This window comes from Pongo abelii, chromosome 1 (genome assembly GCF_028885655.2).
Source record: "Pongo abelii isolate AG06213 chromosome 1, NHGRI_mPonAbe1-v2.0_pri, whole genome shotgun sequence".
In the NCBI taxonomy this organism is placed as follows: Eukaryota; Metazoa; Chordata; class Mammalia; order Primates; family Hominidae; genus Pongo; species Pongo abelii.
In genome coordinates this window covers 198,135,124-198,156,889 of record NC_071985.2, presented here as the reverse complement: position 1 = coordinate 198,156,889, position 21,766 = coordinate 198,135,124, and the positions used below count along the sequence as shown (strand labels likewise).

General features: G+C 37.5%; 1 protein-coding gene across 9 annotated transcripts in view; it reads left to right on the top strand.

The window, feature by feature from the left end:
- ZMYM4 (zinc finger MYM-type containing 4) overlaps window positions 1–21,766 on the top strand; it is a 156,247-nt gene that overhangs the window by 122,751 nt on the left and 11,730 nt on the right. For all 9 annotated transcript variants that reach the window (XM_024248608.3, XM_002811070.5, XM_063713428.1 and 6 more), the window contains 13 exons: window positions 395–567; window positions 1,431–1,581; window positions 3,675–3,815; window positions 4,109–4,146; window positions 5,064–5,208; window positions 8,032–8,150; window positions 8,855–9,026; window positions 9,898–9,951; window positions 10,354–10,533; window positions 10,972–11,066; window positions 16,480–16,651; window positions 16,829–16,924; window positions 19,462–19,613. In XM_024248608.3, the coding sequence (XP_024104376.1) occupies window positions 395–567; window positions 1,431–1,581; window positions 3,675–3,815; window positions 4,109–4,146; window positions 5,064–5,208; window positions 8,032–8,150; window positions 8,855–9,026; window positions 9,898–9,951; window positions 10,354–10,533; window positions 10,972–11,066; window positions 16,480–16,651; window positions 16,829–16,924; window positions 19,462–19,613 (1,688 nt within the window). The remainder of the gene's footprint in view (window positions 1–394; window positions 568–1,430; window positions 1,582–3,674; window positions 3,816–4,108; window positions 4,147–5,063; window positions 5,209–8,031; window positions 8,151–8,854; window positions 9,027–9,897; window positions 9,952–10,353; window positions 10,534–10,971; window positions 11,067–16,479; window positions 16,652–16,828; window positions 16,925–19,461; window positions 19,614–21,766) is intronic.

The following is a 21,766-nucleotide window of genomic DNA, read 5'->3' as shown; positions in this document are numbered from 1 at the left end:
CCGATGCAGTTTAATATTTTGTGTTCTGTCCTATCCTGTCTTATATCATTTAAAACCAAAACCAAAACCAAAACCAAACAAAACAAAAACTAGTATAGATACGCTAAAAAATCAAGATACTCTGTGAACTGGTCAGGACCCAAGTGTGAAAACTTTGTCCTAGGCCACTTATTTTTCCTTTTTTTGTTTTTGTTTTTGTTTTTATTTGAGATGGGGTCTTGCCATGTTGCCCAGGCTGGTCTCAAATCCTGGGCTCAAGCAATCGTCCCACCAGCCTCCCAAAGTGTTGGGATTACAGGTGTGAGCCACTGCACCCGGCCTGTCCTAGGCCATTTAAAGATGCAGAAAACTAATATTTCTACCTAATGTTAATTTTATCTTTCCTGATTTTTAGGTTGCAAATTGCTTTATAAACATGACTTGGCAAAACGCTGGGGAAATCACTGTAAAATGTGCAGTTATTGTTTACAGACATCTCCCAAATTGGTACAGAATAATTTAGGAGGGAAAGTGGAAGAGTTCTGTTGTGAAGAATGCATGTCGAAATATACAGTTTTGTTCTATCAGGTAAATAGAATTCACATTCCTGGGTTTTTCAAGCTAGGGCATAAATTATTCCCTTTTAAAATTTCATGTCACATAAAGGACAATTTAATTATTTAAAACTTTTAAGTATTAAATGTTTATGCCTTCTAGCAATTAATATAAGATTTAGAAAGACTTTAATGTTATTGAAGTTTTATTTCTTTTGTTTTTAATTTCCTGTAGGAGACATATCAGTCTTAAGACATTAAAATATTTAAACTTATAATTTTATTCATTTATTATTTAAATAAAGTGAATTTGTCTTCTGAAGTCTGAGGAAGATAGACCTTATTTTTATTTCACTTTTTTTAACTGCTATAGAGTGAAGTCTGTATGTTACATGTGTTTTTAAAAAAATTAATATAAAATCAGCTGGGCGCGGTGGCTCACGCCTGTAATCCCAGCACTTTGGGAGGCCGAGGCGGGTGGATCACGAGGTCAGGAGATCGAGACCATCCTGGCTAATATGGTGAAACCCTGTCTCTACTAAAAATACAAAAAAATTAGCCGGACGTGGTGGCAGGCGCCTATAGTCCCAGCTACTCGGGAGGCTGAGGCAGGAGAATTGCATGAACCTGGGAGGTGGAGCTTGCAGTGAGCCGAGATCGCGCCACTGCACTCCAGCCTGGGCAATAGAGCAAGACTCCATCTCAGAAAAAAAATATATATATATAATATATATATATAATATATATAATATATATATAATCATTGATAAAGACAGTCAAACTTTAATTTTGTGATCTAAATTCTAAGTTAATTTCACTTGTTATGTGTGTCCTTTTTTATTCTGTCAGACCGCAGATAATTTGTTTCTTACTCCTTGACTACCTTCTTTTTTTTAGATGGCCAAATGTGATGCTTGTAAGCGACAGGGTAAACTCAGTGAGTCCTTGAAATGGCGAGGGGAAATGAAACATTTCTGTAACCTGCTTTGTATCTTGATGTTCTGTAATCAGCAAAGTGTATGTGACCCACCTTCACAAAATAATGCAGGTAAAATTAACCTTAAGTACTGAATGGAGTCTTTGGTCAATACTAGGAACTACTGTTCTTTTACAGATCAGGAACTGTGTAAACAGTTGTCATTAATGTCATGAAACCTCAGTTTCCTTGTATTCTGTATCATTAATATTTAGTTTTTTTTGTTGAACACCTTATTTCACTCACGTCCGTGTGAAGACACCACCAAACAGGCTTTGTGTGAGCAACAAGGCTGTTTATTTCACCTTGTGCAGGTGGGCTGAGTCTGAAGAGTCAGCGAAGGGAGATGGGGTGGGGCCGTTTTATAAGATTTGGATAGGTAAAGGAAAAAGGGGGGTTGTTCTCTGGCAGGCAGGAGTGGGGGTCACAAAGTGCTCAGTGGGGGAGCTTTTTGAGCCAGGATGAGCCAGGAAAAGGAATTTCACAAGGTAATGTCATCAGTTAAGGCAGGAACAGGCCATTTTCACTTCTTTTGTGTTGGAATGTCATCAGTTAAGGCAGGAACCGGCCATCTGGATGTGTATGTGCAGGTCAGAGGGGATATGATGGCTTAGCTTGGGCTCAGAGGCCTGACACCTCAGATTAAAGCTGAGTAAAAATGAGTTTTTGATTAAATAGATTTCTGTGAGAATATTGAATTAAATCAACTCTGTAAGAACTTAAGTTTATGGGAAAGGATAACAGTTAATGGTTTGTAATTGAGTATAATTGGCTTCCTTAAAAAATCCTTTGAGACTACTTACAACAAAAGACATAAAGTCGAAATCACATGGCCTTTTAAACATACCATGTGCAGGCCAGATGTGATGGTTCATGCCTGTAATCCCACCACCTTTGGAATGCTGAGGTGGGAGGACGGCTTGAGGCCAGGAGTTCAGGGGTGCAGTGAGCGTTGACCACAGCACAGCAGTCCCAGCTGGATGATATAGTGAGACCCTGCCTCTAAAAAATTAAAATAAAACTATATGTCGTGGGTGTGACTAGTTGGGGCCAGTGTCACAGGCTATAAAGGAATTTACCAAGACAGTCATAGGTAAAGGCAGATTTATTAGAGAAGGTGTGAAAATATGTTGCAAGGTTGCAGTGAGCAGCACAGCAGAGAAGGGGAAGTCTGCAAAGAGGCAGCGGCTTGAGGGAAGTTTTACAAGGTACTGCTGGAGGGGGCTGCTTGCAGAATGAAGCTGTGCTCCAGGGGCTACCTGTAGGAGGTCATCTCTCAGAGTAATTACTCATTGTTCTCCCCCACCTGGTGCCCCTTCCTCTTTGTTGCTTACTTACCTTATCAGGACTTACTTATCTTATCAGGACTACACACTAGGTGTGTAGGCCATTTTATCTCAGAAAATTTATTATTTAAAAACAAACAACACTAGTATCATCCTGAAAGCTAGAAGAATTTAAGTATAGTCTCCTTACAAATAAAAGCAAAATCTACAAGAGCCTACTCCAAAACTTAAAAAAAAATTATTTCTGTATAAAGGCAAGATTTAAGAAAAACATTAGGCTGAATTGTCCATTAAATCTAACCCGTGATCTTCATTGGTATTGTATGTTTGAGGATTTGCATTGTTGGTTTTTAAGTTAGACTATTTGTTGCATTTTTATGTAAAGATAAAGTAAATAGAAAACTTTCAAGTTTTACTAATTAAAAAGTAGAAAACCAGGATATGGTGGCTCACGCCTGTAATCCCAGCACTTTGGGAGGCTGAGGCAGGCTGATCACGAGGTCAGGAGTTTGAGACCATCCTGGCCAACATGGTGAAACCCCGTCTCTACTAAAATACAAAAAATTAGCTGGGTGTGGTGGTGCGCACCTGTAGTCCCAGCTACTTGGGAGGCTGAGGCGGGGGAATTGCTTGAACCCGGGAGGTGGAGGTCGCTGTGAGCTGAGATCGTGCCACTGCACTCCAGCCTGGGCAGCAGAGTGAGACTCTGTTTCAAAAAAAAAAAAAACAAAAAAAAAACCCCAGTTAATCCTAAAGTGACTTTTTGCTCCAACAGAAATTACTCAAACCTGAAAACATTGTTTAACTTCCTTGAAATGGTTTCTGTGTAAGTACATATAAATCACGTGAGGTTTCCTTATTTTTGTTTATTTTAATCAGCAAATACTTCCATGGTTCAAGCTGCTTCAGCAGGACCCCCATCTCTGAGAAAAGATTCGACTCCAGTTATAGCCAATGTAGTATCATTGGCAAGTGCCCCTGCTGCTCAGCCCACAGTGAATTCTAACAGTGTCTTACAAGGTATGGCTTGATTGGAAAGCATTTATCTAGCCTATTTAGGTTGAATGCAGTGGTCCTCTAACTTCCTTTCATCAGGGATTATTTTCATACGTTTGACACATTCATATTAGGAATAGTGGCTCGCTGCACAAGTTTCATATCTCATACTATAGAATTGCTAGTTTCTTCCGTTGAATTAAAAAAACACATGTTCTTAGTATGAGGGTTTGTGTTTATGTACTGATAATCAGCTTTTAATGCTAATGTTAAAATAATTGTAAAGATCCTAAATTTATGTTTAAATTTATATCAAGGTGCAGTTCCAACAGTAACAGCGAAAATCATCGGTGATGTAAGTTTTATTACTTTTATTGGTATTGTCACTGTATTTATTTTTTATTTTTGTACAGTATAAATATGTGTGAGCTAATTTGCCCTCCTTCTTTATTTATTATATGAAATAGATTTCATTAGCTCATTTAATCTTTGTTCAGGAATAGGATTTTCTGGCTATTTAAATAGGTCTTTTATGTGCTTTAATATCTTTGAATGCTGGCTATATAGTTACTGAAAGTTTTTCTTTAATTACACAAAATTGAAGTAAATTGTACAGGATTTAGGCATGAAAGACTTTTGGATGTTTTGTGATGTACTCAAATAATAAATAAAATATTTATAAAATGTAGCTTATCCTCCCTCTGACCCATTACAGATTATACTGTAAAAAAAAAAAAATTCTTTTTTAACCCATTAATATTTTTTGCTTTGTCTCTTAAAAGAAGAAAATAAATAATGAGAAAAACTTATGACTGGAACAGTGGCATTTCTAAGGTGTTTCTCCAGGTTTCTGGGATAACTTTCACATTGTCTTTATTCAAGTTACTTAAATGATCATAAGTGATTCTGTTATTCCTAGTTATCTTGAATCTTTCAAGTCCTCTGTGTCTTAATCGGGAAGTAAGAATTCTCATTTTAAACTTAGCCAGCATTGTTATTGATCAGCAGTGTGTTACAATAGAAATAGCATTTTTCTTGGTAAATAGAAATTGTGATTAGAGACATGCAGAGTAATATATAGTTATTAAAACATTCCTTGATTACTATTAATATTTTAGGAGTATTGTATTTCTTATACATTTGGTTGAATATTTACTTGCTATGTCCTCCATGTAATTCCAATATGACATTTATTTTAATATTATAATATTTCTTATAATTACGATGAGATTTTTAAAAATGTTTTTGGTTTCTAATTTGTTTTTTTACTAGGCAAGTACTCAAACAGATGCCCTGAAACTGCCACCTTCCCAACCTCCAAGGCTTTTGAAGAACAAAGCTTTATTATGCAAACCCATCACACAGACTAAAGCCACCTCTTGCAAACCACATACCCAAAACAAAGAATGCCAGACAGGTATGTTCCTTGGTCTTTCTTTCTTTATTAATTTTTTAAGGGAAAGAAATCTAGGATCTACTTACATTGAGTACCTGCTATTTCCTAGGTGATGTGTTTGGTTGTTTGTATACATTGCCCAATTTAGTTCTCACAGCATCCCTGTGAGTTAGGTATTTTCCGCATCTGAGGCTTAACAAGTTGGGTCAAAGAGAAGGAAGTTAATCAGTGATACCATACTGTGAGCAAGTCATTTAATTCTCTTATTAATGACAATATAATATTATAGAATAAGCATAAGGTTTGGAATTACATGGACAGGCTTCTAGGAGGTGCTATTGTTTTCCAGTGTGACCTTAAGTTTGAACTACTCCACAGTCTCTTGGCTCCTCCACACTGTTTCAAATGAAGTCAGTTCCTTTGAGGAGAGCTTCAGAGCTTTCTTTCTTTTTTTTTTTTTTTTATGAACTGCCTCTCCCCCTAGGCAGAATCTCTGAGCCACCTCTGTGGATGCTGGGTAGGGGTAGCCTCTGGCCTTCTTGGCTTGCCTCTCCTGGCATGGAACTTCTGCCCTGCAAGTGAGCTGGGGTGAGGGTGATCAGGATCCCAGTGTTCTTGGCCTGCTTTTCCTAGGGTAGAGCCTCCATCCAGTGGATGGAAACTGGGTGAAGGGAAGCCCCTGACCTCTTGCCCATACTCACCAGGAATTTAGCCTCTTCAGCTTTCAGTTGGAGGGGATGAGAAATGCTTGTGGCCTACCTTTCTTGATGAGATATGGTAACACTTGATTGGGAGCTGAGTGGAGGGAAGCCCATTTTTATTGGCCACAGCTACCCATAGTGGAGTTTCTGTCAAGCTGAGCTGAATTGAGCTGGGGGGATAAAGCCTGTGATGGCTGAAATGTCACAGACTTTCACTGTTCTTATGAAATTTGAACAGATTGTCTTGAATAAATGTTTCTTCATTTGGTATATGCCTTTAGGACAATTTCCCAAGAATTTAAATGGCTGTTTTTAAATAGTTTTCACTTTCTTTGCTTGTTTCACTAAGGAATAGATCTTTGTAGCTCCTCATGCTGCCATCCAAAAGTCCTAGAATTTTGGCTGATTGCGGTGGCTCACACCTATAATCCCAGCAGTTTGGGAGGCTGAGGCAGGAGGATCACTTGAGCCCAAGAGTTCAAGACCAGCACGGGCAACATAGCGAGACCATCTCTACTAAAAAATTTTTAAAAGTCCCAGAATTTTTAAACTAGAAAGAAATTCTTGATTTCTAGAGCTGCAAGGCTATCCTGTCAGCCATTGCTTCTCAAAGATTAATATGCACATGAATTATCCAGGAATTTTACTAAGTAGATTCTTATTCAGTGAGGCCTGAGCTTTTGCGTTTCTTATAAGCTCCCAGGTAAAGTCAGTGCTTCTGGTCCATGGACCACACCAAAATAGCAAGGCTCTAAATGATTTAGTTCTTTTTTTTTTTTTTTTTAATCAATAGCAGTTTATTTAGTATTATGTAATTTGGTTATCAGATGTTTTTAAATCAAGTAACAATTTTTTAATGTCCGCTGTATTATGTAAAGTTTATTGGCCAAGTGTGCCTCATGCCTATACTCCCAGCACTTTGGACAGCTGAGGCGGGAGGATTACTTGAGCCCAGGAGTTCAAGACCAGCCTGGGCAACATGGTGGGACCCCCATCTGTTAAAAAAAAAAAAAAAAAAAAAAAAAAAATTTATGCCATATTATTTTCCCACTTCTAACTCTAGTCAAATTGTTAGCTCTTCTCTTTCTGTCCCTAGCATTACCCTTCTCCTAGATTAATGATTTTACACTTATCTAGCATATTCTCTGACACATAGAAAGGACTCTATATGCTCCTTGACTTATAATGTTGTACCCATCATATGTTAAAAAAATCATGAGTCAGAAATGCATTTAATATGCCCAGCCTCCAGAACATCATCATAACTGGGCCTAGGCTATTTTAAACATGCCCAGAACACTTACATTAGCCTACAGTTGGGCAAAGTCATCTAACACAAAGCTTATTTTATAATAAAGTTTTGAATACCATGTAATTTATTCAGTGCTATACAGAAGTATGGTTATGGTATATACTTGTTTTTGCACCATCATAAAGTTGAAAAATCCTGTATTGAACCATTGTTAAGTTGGGGACCGTCTGGTTAAATAATGGAATAAATCATCCATCTTGCTACTTTCTCCAAGTTTTTTTCCAAGTTCTGTTTCATCTTTTTAAGACTTAGAACATCTGCTATATATATTTATTCTTTTTTGTAGGTATCATAACCTAGAGTAGTCTCCCATCATCTTAGCTCTACATATTATAATTGCCTCCTATTTTAACAGTTGATATATTTTTTATTCAGTGCTGAAATTGTTGCCAAATTAATCTTTTTTGATGTCATTTTCATCACTACTTTGTGTTAAAAAAAATCTTCAGTAGCTACAAATGATTTTGAAATGTGCATTATAGCATGATGGAAATGGCCCCTCCCTATTCAGCCTCCTCTTTAGCAAGTGGTTTTCCATGCCTGTCTTCTAGGTTCCCTGTTTCAATCCTTTTGATGTATCCATCTAAATTATATCCTGCATTCATTTTCTCCTCACATCACTGATATTTGTTACCCACTTTTTGTCAGTGCTATACTCAAGATTTTTTTTTTTGGCTACTTTAGTTATTTCTCCTTTGTAAGAACTCCTGTAGTCTGGTAGGTTACTCTTATTTTGAACTATAAACCTCCATAAGCTTTTTTATTTTGAAATCTTATTAAAGTATTTCTAACCCTCTTTGCTTTTTGTGATTTTGTTGTTGTTATTGTTAGAAGACACTCCAAGTCAGCCCCAGATTATTGTGGTGCCAGTTCCCGTACCAGTGTTTGTTCCCATACCTCTTCATCTTTATACTCAATATGCTCCAGTCCCATTTGGAATTCCAGTTCCAGTGAGTAATCATTTAGAGATTAAAGCTAATATAGCATGCATTTTCCTCAATTAAAATTGTATAGTTCTGTGAAGAAAGTTTTCATTTGTTGGTAAAATATACCTGCTTCTGATTGGCTGTTATCATATTCCCATTATTGCTTAACATGGATTATATAAATGACTGCTAATTTGTACCCCTCCTTCTCAGAAAAGGTTATGATGTAGCTTTTTAAAAAAGTTACATGCACAATAAGACCACTCAAAGAGAAAAAGATCAGAAATGGTGTATGTTGAAATCCTGGAATCTAGCAAGGGTGAAAAGAGTACTGTGATTTACATAATTCTCATTCTTGATTAAAGAAAAATGTATTTTTTAATTACAAATTTATTTTTCCCAGGTACTGAGTCCTTAAAGGAAACAGTTATGAGAAAATTGTGAGAAATACAAGCAAAAACAACAAAAACAAAATGCAAGTGTATTATAGAATTATTCTTTTAGAGGATTCAGAGACGTAATTGGTTGAGTGTCCAAAGCACTTATTGAAATTTTATTTAAATGGCTCTAGTCTTATGAAAACAAACTAGCAAGACTGTTTTAATCATCAGCAATGAATATATCTTAAATTTGTTTACTATTTTAATACCTAAATCATCTCACAAATCATACTTTTGGCTACAAACCTGTTGCCAAAGAAAGCCTTCAGTCTATCCTTGGTCTTTCAGATGCCTGTCCCTATGCTTATTCCATCTTCAATGGATAGTGAAGATAAAGTCACAGAGAGTATTGAAGACATTAAAGAAAAGCTTCCCACACATCCATTTGAAGCTGATCTCCTTGAGATGGCAGAAATGATTGCAGAAGATGAAGAGAAGGAGAAGACTCTATCTCAGGGAGGTTGGTATAATCTTTAAAAGTAAAGAAAGAAAAAACACGTTTTACACATTTTCAGGTGACTCAAATAATTTTAAGTATAAGACAGTCAGGGTGTTTCTAAAACCTTTATTGTCTGTGAATACCAAGCCTGTGGGGTTGATTACACTTTTTAGTGCTTCTGAAAGCTCTTATTGTTTTTATGAAGGAAAACCAAGTATTGGTATTCAATAGTTTTTAGTTATGATTCCAGAAAAATAACTTAGAAATCAAGATTTCATGATCATTTTCCAATTTTATCTCTGTAATCAAAGCCATGGTCCCCACATAAGAATTCCTGTTATATAATAACCAGCATGCTGGTAGAGGGTAAATAGAACCTTAGGATGGAAAACCATTTGGCTCAAAATAACTGATAGATAGATCTCATACTACTAGTGTGGAATCATGATAAAAACAATAGTTAACGTTTTGTGTGCTTGCCATTCTCTAGGCATTGTGCTCAGTGCATTGTGTGCCTTGCCTCATTCAATCTTCATGACAGCCTTATGGGGTGGGGAGGGGGTACTATGTACCTCAAATTTCTGATCTGGAAAGTAGGATGTTAGACTTGCCTTGGTTATGCAGTCCAGAAGTGGCGGAACCAGAACTTGAATCCAGATACATCTGACTCCAAAGCACATGATACTAACCAGAATCCCCATTAACAGTGGTAATCTGTTTAACTGCATTTATCCCTAACGTCTAATTTTGTTAATGAATTATTCTTTCTGCGTATGAAATCTATTTACTTAGAACTTTGTGGTATGATTTATGTATATAGTGCAGTCATTTCATTTGAGATATAATTTGTTGTATAAACATAAATTATTTATGTGCTTTTCTTTTTCTTTAGAGTCTCAAACTTCTGAACAGGAACTCTTTCTAGACACCAAGATATTTGAAAAAGGTTTGTAGTTGAAAATATGTTTTGATTTTTAGAAATACTACCCTCTGTTAGTGATAGAAACCTATAAAATATTAGTACCCTTGGATTTTATATTTGTAATTTTAACTATTTGTAAAGGGTATCAGATGTATATGAAGTGTACTAATTTGTAGTGAGAATAATAAAAGCCACTCAAATGTTTGTTTTAAAAATTAATTGAGATAATGCTTTCAAGTGCCTACCAAAAATATGAATCCAGTTCTTTGAGGCTGATGAACAAGTTACCTCATTCTTGAGTGTACCTAGGTAATTGTCCATCAGCCGTATCTCATTTTTTGGTATTTAGGGGTTCAGGAAGTTTCCGAGCATGTCAAGATGAGGCTATTTTATTTTGAGGGCTTGATTGTTACCTATATATTTCAGACCAAGGAAGTACATACAGTGGTGATCTCGAATCAGAGGCAGTATCTACTCCACATAGCTGGGAGGAAGAGCTGAATCATTATGCCTTAAAGTCAAATGCTGTGCAAGAGGCTGATTCAGAATTGAAGCAGTTCTCAAAAGGGGAAACTGAACAGGACCTGGAAGCAGATTTTCCATCAGGTTTGTGTACAGTAACCTGTCCACTGAAAGCTTTTTATTTTAGAAGATCCGTACAACTCTGAATTGACACTATTAAGCAGTGCCAATTGTTATTGATAATAACAGTGTAACGTGTTAGAGGTCATAATCTAGAGCACAAATAGACCCTGGCTTTGTAGGTGTTAATTTGTACCGTATTGTTCTTATAAGTGGTTAATTTGGTTAAAATTTTTTTTAACCTTTCCCGTAGTAGCTATATAAGAGGTTTTCCTGATTGTTAATGAAGTTTTCATTTATGCACTATATCCTTGGTTTAAGTCTATAAGTGGAATTCTTATTTTATCACAAACAAACGAATGAATATAGTGATGATTACCTGATATTTCTTTCCTAGTCTAAGTCTTTATTTAAATTTGTGAGTTATTTACCTCATGTTGTCCTTTCTGCTGATTATTATAGAATCCTTTGACCCACTTAATAAAGGACAGGGAATCCAGGCACGTTCCCGAACAAGACGACGACACAGAGATGGCTTCCCCCAACCCAGACGAAGAGTAAGCTGCAGCTTAACTTTTCTAGACTTTTCTTTCCTTCATTCTACAAGCATTATTTAGTTCCTGCTGCTGTCAAAACTCTGTAACAGCCAGAGTCAGGTAGTTCCACATGTTATTTTGCAACCTCGTAATTTTATACTTTTGTTTTTTGAATTCAAGAACCATATATTTTATTTACATTTCTTTCAGTAGGAACTTTTTTGTTTCTGTAGTTAAGGGTTTTCTTTTATATTGCTTTGTTTACTTTAAAAAACTTTTTATAATTATTTTTTACGCTTTTATCTTTTTGAACAGCCTCTAAATTTAGCTCTTTTTTCATGTTATAATACTGAGTACTTTGGGAGGCCGAGGCAGGCGGATCACGAGGTCAGGAGATCGAGACCATCCTGGCTAACATGGTGAAACCCTGTCTCTACTAAAAATACAAAAAAATTAGCCAGGCATGGTGGCGGGCGCCTGTAGTCCCCGCTACTCGGGAGGCTGAGGCAGGAGAATGGCCTGAACCCGGGAGGCGGAGCTTGCAGTGAGCCGAGATCAGACCACTACACTCCAGCCTGGGTAACAGAGCAAGACTCTGTCTCAAAAAAAAAAAAAAGTAATAATAAATAAAAATAAAAAATACTGAGTAGTTCACTATTTTTTTTTTTTTTTTTTTTTTGAGACAGAGTTTCCCTCTGTCGCCCAGGCTGGAGTGCAGTGGCATGATCTTGGCTCACTGCAAGCTCCGCCTCCCAGGTTCAGGCCATTCTCCTGCCTCAGCCTCCTGAGTAGCTGGGACTACAGGCGCCTGCCACCACGCCTGGCTAATTTTTTTGTATTTTTAGTAGAGACGGGGTTTCACCATGTTAGCCAGGATGGTCTCAATCTCCTGACCTCATGATCCACCCACCTCGGCCTCCCAAAGTGCTGGGATTACAGGCGTGAGCCACCGCACCTGGCCAGTTCACTATTTTTGTAGTATAGTAAAATAGTGAAGTTCACATGGCTGTTTTTCACATTGACAGGGCTTTCCTATAGAAAGTTGAAAGAATAATAGCTTTATTTTTAAAATTAGCCCTATTGTATAATTACATTAAAACATTTATAAGTTCTGAGTGTACATTTTGATGGCCTTCAACTAATGTATATGTTATGTAATTACCACCACAATCATGAACAATTCCACTTAGCAAGAAGTTCCACTGTGACCTTTTGCAGTCAGCCCCTCTGGCTGCTGACAACCAAGGATCTACTGTGCAGATTGATGCAGAATGCCACTGCTTTGCCTTTTCTGAAATTTCACATGAATGGAATCCTATAATATGTAGTCTTCTGTGTATAAGTTCTTTTACTTAGCATAATGTTTTTGAGATTTATCCATGTTATTTCATGTCCCAGTAGTTGATTCCTTTTTATTTCTGAGTAGTATTTCATTATATGGACAAACTACAATTTGTTCAGCTGTTTAACAGGTGATAAAAATTTGGGTTGTTTCCAGATTGGGTCTATTTTGAATAAAACTTACTCAAAATGTTATGAACATCTTAGTATCAATCTTTGTGTGAACATATGTTTTCATTTCTCTTGAGGAAAAAGATCTAGGAATGAGATTGCTAGGTTTTATGCTATGTGTATTTTTAACTTTATAAGAAAGCTGCCAGACTGTTTTCCAAAGGAGATGTACCATTTTGCAGTCCCACCAGCAATGTATGAGAGAGTTCCATCTGCTCCATGACTTTGCTAACACTTGGTATTGTTGATTTTTAATTTCAGCCATTCTAGTCAATGTATAGTGGTACCTCATTATGGTTTTAATTTGTTTTTCCCTAATGATTAATGATGTTGAGCATCTTTTCATATATGTATTTGCCATTCATGTGTCTTATTTGGTAAAGTGTTCATTCACAGCTTTTGCACTTTTTTTTTCATTTTTTTATTGGGTTGGTTGTCATCTTGCTGAGTTGTAAGTATTCTTTACTGTGGACATAATTTCTTTATCAAATCAACGTTTGGTCCTATTTTGTTACTTCCTTTTTTATTTTCTTAATGATGAATACGAGATTTTGATTTTGAGGAAGTCCCTTTTATCAATTTGTTATTTTATGGATTGTGCTTTTTAATACCTCATCTAAAAATTTTTGCCTAACTCATAGTAACGAAGACATTCTCTTACATTTTCTTCTAGAAGTTTTATAGTTTTAACTTTTATGTTTGTGATCTATTTTGAGGTAATTTTTATATATGAGTTGAGGCAAGGGTCAAGGTTCATTTTTTGCATATGGACATCCAGTTGTTCCAGCACTGCCCTTGAAAAAGACTATTCATTCCCCATTGAATTACATTGGCAACTCTGTTAAAAGTCAATCATATATGTATGTGTCAGTTTGTTTCTGAAACTCTGTATTCTGTTCTATTGACTTATATGTCTATTTTTATACCAGTACCAACTGTCCTGATTACTGTGATTTTACAGTGAGCCTGGAAATTAAGAGTGTAAATCTTCCAGCTTTGTTCTTCTTAAAATTGTCATTTGCATGTCTATATACATTTTGGAATTAACTTGTCAATTTCTTTAGGAAAAAAAAAAGCCTGCTAGAATTTCAGTTGGGGCTGTCCTGAATCCAGAGAGACAGAATTGACATTTTAGGAATGTTGAGTCTTCTAATGTGGAAACATGGAATAGTCTCCGTTACAAGTCTCCTAATATTCTGTTAGGTTTATTTCATAAGTATTTAAGATATTTTGATGCTGTTGTAAATAGTATTATTTTTAAATTTCATTTTTCACTGAGCACAATGACTCACACCTATAATCCTAGTACTTTGGGAGGCTAAGGCAGAAGGATTGCTTGAGCCCAGGAGTTTGAGACCAGCCTGGGCAATGTAGTGAGACCCCATCTCTACTAAAAATTTTAAAAATTAGCTGGGCATGGTGACGCATGCTGGTGGTCCCAGCTACTTGGAGGGCTGAGCTGGGAGAATTGCTTGAGCCTAGGGGATCAAGGCTGCAGTAAGCCCTGATCATGCCACTGCATTCTAGTCTGGGCGACAGAGCGAGACCCTGTCTCAAAAAAAAGAAAAACAATTTCATTTTTCGTGTTCCTTACTAGTATATAGAAATACAGATAATTTTTCTTCTATGATATTTATCTTAGAAATAAAAAAAAAGAAATATAGGTAATTTTCATGTATTTACTTTGTGTCCTGTGACTTTGCTCAACTAAAATCCTTAGGATTTTCTACCTAGACAATCATATTATCTGTGAATAAAGACAGTTTTACTTTTTCCTTTGTAATCTGAATGCATTTTCTTTCCTTCTTTTTCTTGTTTTATTGAACTAGCTAGTATCTTCAGTACAATGTTGAATATTAGTAGTGAGAGCAGACCTTTTTGCCTTATTCCTAACCTTACGGTGAAAAAAGTCTTGCAACAGTAAGTATGATGTTACCTGTAGGTTTCTCATAGGTGGTTTCTATCAGATTGAGGAAGTTACCCTTCTCCTTTTAATTTGCTGAAAGTTTTTAAAATCATGATTGGGTATTGAACTTCCTCAGGTGTATTTCTTGCATCTTTTGAGGTGATTATCTGGTTTTCCTTTTTTTAAATCTGTTAAAATGGTGAAATACATTGATTTTTTCAAATGATTAACCTTCCATTCCTGGGATAAACCCTACTTTTTTCTGTATTTATTATTTTTTTTGTTGCTGGATTTGGTTTGCTAATATTCTGCGAAGGTTTTTTGTTGTTGTTGTTCTGTTTTGAGACAGAGTCTCACTCTGCCGCCCAGGCTCGAGTGCAATGGCGTGATCTCGGCTCACTGTAACCTCCACCTCCCAGGTTCAAGCAGTTCTCCTGCCTCAGCCTCCCAAGTGGCTGGGATTACAGGTGCCCACCACCATGCCTGGCTAATTTTTGTATTTTCAGTAGAGATGGGGTGTCACCATGTTGGCCAGGCTGGTCTTGAACTCCTGGCCTCAAGTGATCCACCCACCTCACCCTCCCAAAGTGCTGGGATTATAGGCGTGAGCCGCTGTGGCCGGCCCTGTGAAGGTTTTAAGTGTCCCTGTTCAAGACATATTTATCTGTACTTTATGACTGGTTTTGGTATCAGGGTAATGGTGACATTATAAAATTAGTTAATATTTCTTTTTCTTCTATTTGTATAATTTCTTTAACTATGATAGAATTTGTATAATTTCTTTAACTATGATAGAATTTAATCCATCTGGGAATGGAGTTTTTGTGGGAGGGTTTTAAGTTATAAATGCTGTTTTTATGGCTATTTAGGTTATCTGTTTCTTTTAGAGTAAGTTTAATTAATCTTTCAAGAAGTTTGTCCATTTCATCTAAGTTGTTTAATTTATTGGCATGAGAGTCACAAGTGATCCACCTGCCTCAGCCTCCCAAAGTGTTGGGATGACAGGCGTGAGCCACTGCACCCAGCCTGGGTTTTAATTTGGATTTCCTTTTCTGGTTTTTGGCTTGTTTGTTTTTAGACAGGGTCTCCACTCAGTCACCCAGGCTGGAGTGCGGTGGCGTAATCATGGCTCACTGCAGCCTCAACCTCCCGGGCTCAGGTGATCCTTAAACCTCAGTCTCCCAAGTAGCTGCGACTACAGATGTGTGCCACCATGCCTGGCTAATTTTTTAATTTTTTGTAGAGACGGGGTCTTGCCATGTTGCCCAGGCTGATCTCAAACTCCTGGGCTCAGTCTGCCCACTTAGGCCTCCCAGAGTGCTGGCATTACAGGTATGGGCCATTCCACTTGGCCTTCCTTTTCTAGTTTCTTAATATAGAAGCTTAGGTTATGGATTATAGACTTTTTAAAAATTTTCTTATTGAAACATTTTAATACTACAAATGTCCCTTTAAGTACTGCTTTAGTTCCATCACAGAAATTTTGGTAAATTTTATTTTCATTTTCCTTTAAGTTCAAAATGTTTTGTGATTGCATGTGTCCTTTCTTCTTTGACCCATAGAGCTGTTTAATTTATGATTTTGGAGGATTTTTTTGGACATCTATGCATCATTGGTTTCTATTTTAATTTCATTGTAGTTAGATAATTTGTTGAGGCTTGTTTTATAGTACAGAATATGATCTGTTTACATGTTTCATTAAATAGACTTGAGTGGTAATAATAGTTATTCATACCTCATCAGGTGAGTCTATATCTGGAACATAGTAAATACCCAAATGTTAGTGATTATTACAGTGTACTCTTATGCATTTAAACTTTTTCTTTCTTCCTTCCTCATATGGATTGGATTAAATAATCTCTAAAGCCCTTTCTTGCTCTAAGAACTCTGAATCTTTAGGATGTAAAACTAAATGCTTTATTCTACAAATGTATACCCTTTCCAGCTTTGAGAACCCTGACTCTTAAAAATCCAAAACTAAATTTTTTGTTCTGTAAATTTTTGGAATTCTTACAGGGACGGAAGAAGTCTATAGTGGCTGTGGAGCCCAGGAGTCTTATTCAAGGAGCCTTTCAAGGCTGCTCAGTGTCCGGGATGACACTGAAATACATGTATGGGGTAAATGCTTGGAAGAACTGGGTTCAGTGGAAAAATGCCAAGGAAGAGCAGGGGGATCTAAAATGTGGAGGTAAGTGCATAGCATGAATTGTATCTTGATTTAGGTAGGGGGAAATATACAGATAATCTACTGAAAAAGGGATACATTTTAGGTCAAAAACCCCATAAAACTTTGGTTTGGGCTTTACTTAATTTTTTCCACATTTTTATTTTATTTAAACTTTTCTTTTGTTTCTCTCCTTGTCAGGGGTTGAACAGGCCTCATCTAGCCCACGTTCTGACCCCTTAGGAAGTACTCAAGACCATGCACTCTCTCAAGAATCCTCAGAGCCAGGCTGTAGAGGTAAAATTTGTTTCTCTCCATTTGGTATGAATTATTTATATTATTATTGAGGATTTAAATTTGTAAATTGAATATTTAAAATTATTTAAAATTTAGAGTCTTAAGGTTAGAAAGAGAAATTAATCTTATCCCATTTTAAGGAGGTTGTTATAAGGGTAAGGTTATGTCTTCTGATCTTGAGTTTATTATGCAAATATACAGAATTTTGTTTTATTTTTGACACTGTGCAAGTGCCTCAAAATACGTCTTCTTGAGCCCTGCATCTGTATAGTAATCCATGTGGAGCCCAGTATATTTTTTTTTTTTAAGAAAAATACCTGGAAAAGTCTTGCTTCTAATGTAGGAATTTTTCCTTACAGTGAGATCTATGTAACTGACAATGTTTGTGGGTTTCACTTTAGCTGCCAGGAAATTTGGTATTACATGAACATTTCAAATAAAGCAACAGTGTATAATTTTCAGGCCCACATTAGTTTTCATTTTTCACTGCTTTTGACACCCTATTCTAAATTTTTGTTTCACTTTATCTTTTGCTTTTAATTTGTGTTTTATGTAAGATACTTGTACAATCTTTATGGAATGACATGGGGCAGAATGGATGAGTATATCCATGTAACTTGATTTTATTCCACTTTCCAACTATATCTTCTTTCTGTCTTAAACCTAGGTGATTTGTATGCACTCTTGGCTTCACTCCAGTCTACCCTGTTGGTTTTGGGGCACAAGTAACTGTCCTTATTGGAGCACTTAGTTGCTGCTGTGGGCAGTTTCTAACTCATTGAGTTCCTATAGATCAAGTGTAATCTGTCTGCTCCAAGGCTATGTAAATACACTCCTGTTGTGGAGGTTTACTAGGCCATTAACCGCCTAGTAGCATGTTTTAAGTTAAAAGAGCAACCTGCTGGGTGCAGTGGCTCATACTTGTAATCCCAGCACTGTAGGAGGCTGAAACAGGAGGAACTCCTAAGCCCAAGAGTTCTGAGGCTGCAGTGAGCTATGATTGCACCACTGCACTCCAGCCTGTGCATCAGAGCGAGACCCTGTCTCTAAAAAAATAAAACAAAAAAAGCCAGGGAGGGGTGATACTGCAAATGGAGAGGTAATACTGCTTTAGACTACTAAGCCTAAATGCAGCTGTTACAGGGGATGGCAACCCATTTCTACCACTCTTTCATTGAGAAAATACTTACTGAATATCTCTTATATACCAGGTATGAAGCTAGGTACTAGGGTGAAAAAGTCAAACATGGTCTGTGCTCTCATGAGATACCGCTTGCTTTAACTAAAACCAACTCACAGGAGCCCATGTGTATGTAATCTTATCTCAATGCAGAAGAGCAATGACTAGAAAGGGTGTTTTAATCTTGGCCCCACAATGTGGATCAACATGTTGTAGTAGGACCTCTACAAATCAAATTGGATAACTCCCCTGCTCAAAATTAATTCAGCTCATTGTCTGCAAAATCTTAATATGAGAAATGAGGCTGATCATGATCTGCCCCCACCTGCCTTTCTTGCCTTGTCCTATACACCCAAGTCCCCTGAACCTTTGCAACCTGTGACCTAGCAAAGGGAATACTGTATTCTAGCATTTCCAAAGGCAAGAGGATGTTATTCATTATTTGAGGTGTTCTGTATTCAAATAAATATCAGCTGAAGAAAGTTAAACAGCTGGTCGGGTGTAGTGGCTTACACTTGTAATCCCAGCACTTTGGGAGGCCGAGGCAGGCGGATCACCAGAGGTTGGGAGTTCGAGACCAGCCTGACCAACATGGAGAAACACCATCTCTACTAAAAATACAAAATTAGCTGGGCATGGTGGTGCACGGCTGACTCCCAGCTACTCAGGAGGCTGAGATAGGAGAATCACTTGAACCCGGCAGGCGGAGGTTGCAGTGAGCCGAGATTGTGCCATTGCACTCCAGCCTGGGCAATAAAAGTGAAATTCCATCTCAAAAAAAAAAAGAAAGAAAAGAAAAAGAAAGTTGAATAGCTTTCTTTTTTGCAGATATGCTCAGAGTCTTTAATGTACCATTAAGCACTGTGAATTCTTCAGAGACAAATATAGTATCTTATGTTTTCTGAATATCAAATCTTAGAAACCCAGTGTTCTCCAGCTCTCACATAAGACTAGTGTTTTGTGGACTCTACTTTGGGAAGCCTTTTGGTGTATCTTCAGTTTGGAATTCTTTACCTGTCTACCTGTTTAACTCTTCCTCACCTTTTAAGGTCTAGCTCCAGTATCATGTTTCCCAGAATCTAACCTGACTCTTCCCTGTTGGATAGCCCTCATTTGCTTTCATAGAATGCCATTTAAAGAAAGCCTCTATCATAGCATGTATTGCACCATATGCACTGGTCTTTATTTCCCTAACTGAAGTAGACTTGAGATCAGAATCTATCTTTAATCCATATACCCACTAGTCTGCATCGCAGTGCCTGGGGCACAGTAGTGTTCAATATTTATTCGGTTAATCAAGTAATGCTACTATGTTTGTTAAAAGTTAATGTTTCAGATGTTTTCTACCTTTCCACAGTCCGCTCTATCAAGCTGAAGGAAGACATTCTGTCCTGCACTTTTGCTGAGTTGAGTTTGGGCTTATGCCAGTTTATCCAAGAGGTGCGGAGACCAAATGGTGAAAAATATGATCCAGACAGTATCTTATACTTGTGCCTTGGAATTCAACAGGTATCAAGTTACACATATGGATTCTTCAACCTAGCAAATCCATTGACCAGAATATGTCCCCACAGAAATTACATGCACGTGTACACACTCAGATATATAGTGGTATTTTCATTGGAACATTGTTTTTAACAACAACAAATTGGAAACTGCTCAAGTGTTAATCAAGCTTTGTGGATCAGTCAATTATAATATGTCCGTACTGTGCAATACTGTAAAATATTTAAAAAGGAATGGCTTGCTTCTGTATTTATTGACCTAGGAAATTCTTAGAGGCATATATTTTAAAAAGTAACTTGCAGGGCCAGGTGTGGTGGCTCACGCCTGTATTCCTAGCACTTTGGGAGGCTGAGATGGGAGTATCACTTGAGGCCAGTGATTCAAGACCAGCCTGGGCAACAAAGGGAGACACTGTCTCTACAAAAAATAAAAAATTAGCCAGGTATGGTGGTGTACGCCTCCACTCCCAGCTATTCAGGAGGCGGAGGCAGGAGGATCACCTGAGCCCAGGAGTTTAAGGCTGCAGTAAGCCATTGGAGCTCCAGCCTAGGTGGCAGAGTGAGAACCTGTCTGAGGAAAAACACAAAAAAAGTAACTTGCAGAATTATATATATAGTGTGATTGTTATGGGAAAATATGCATAACATAAAATTTACCATTTTAAAGTTTGCAATTCAGTAGGACTAATAAGTACATTCTTAATGTGCAGTCATCACCACTGTCTATTCTGTAACTTTATGACTCCAAAGGGAAACCTCAAACCCATTTAGTAGTCACTCCCCATTACTCCCTCCACCCATCCCTGGCAACTATAAATCTGCTTTCTGTCTCTCTGGACTTGCCTATTCTGGATATTTCGTATCAGTGGATTCACACACTATGTGGCCTTTTATGTCTGGTTTCTTTCCCTTAGCATTATGTTTTCAAGGTTTATCCATGTTTTAGCATGAATCAATATAGCATTCCTTTTTATGGCTGAATAATATTCTATCATATGGATATACCACATGTTGCTTATCTGTTCATCCACTGATGGACATTTGAGGTTCCACCTTTTGGTGATTGTGAATACACTGCTGTGAACATTCATGTACAGGTTTTTGTTTGAACACCTATTTTCAATTCTTTTGCCACATATGCTTAGGAGTGGAATTACTGAGTCTTGTAACTATGACTGAGTTGTTGAGGAACTACTGAACTGTTTTCCAAAGTGGCAGCACCATTTTACATTTCCAGCAGCAGTGTATGAAGATTCCAGTATCTCCACATTCTTGCTAACATTTGTTAATTTCTGTCTTTTTTTTTTTAAACAACCATCCTGGTGGGTATGAAATGATATCTCATTGTGTTTTTAATTTGCATTTTCCTAATGACATTGGGAATCTTTTCGTGTAATTTTTGACCATGTGTATACCTTCTTTGGAGAAATGTCTATTTAAGTCCTGTCTTAGTCTGTATTGCCATAGGGGAGTACCTGAGGCTGGGTAATTTATAAAGAAATTCTTGGCCGGGTGCGGTGGCTCACGCCTGTAATCCCAGCACTTTGGGAGGCCGAGGCAGGCAGATCACGAGGTCAGGAGTTCGAGACCAGCCTGGCCAACATGGTGAAACCCTGTCTATACTAAGAATACAAAAATTAGCTGGGCGTGGTGGCACGTGCCTGTAGTCCCAGCTACTCGGAATGCTAAGGCAGGAGAATCGCTTGAACCCAGGAGGCAGAGGTTGCAGTGAGCCAAGATTGTGCCCCTGCACTTCAGCCTGGGTGACAGAACAAGACTCTGTCTCAAAAAAAAAAAAAAAAATCTCATGCAGAATCATGGCTTATGGTTCTGCAGGCTGTACAAGAAACATGGCGCCAGCATCTGCTTCTGGTGAGCACTTCAGGAAGCTTCCAATCATGGCATCATATGATCATGGCAGAAGGTGAAGGGGGAGCAGGCGTCTCATGGCAAGAGAGTGAGGATGAGGTGTCAGGCTCTTTTTAACAATCAGATCTCTCAATAACTAATAGAGGGAGAACTTCATTACTAGGAGGAGGGCATCAAGCCAGTCATGAGAGATCAGGGCCTCACTGCCAACATTAAGGATCAGATCTCCACATGAGGTTTGGAAGGCACAAGTATCTAAACTATATCAAGTCCTTTGCCTAATTTTTA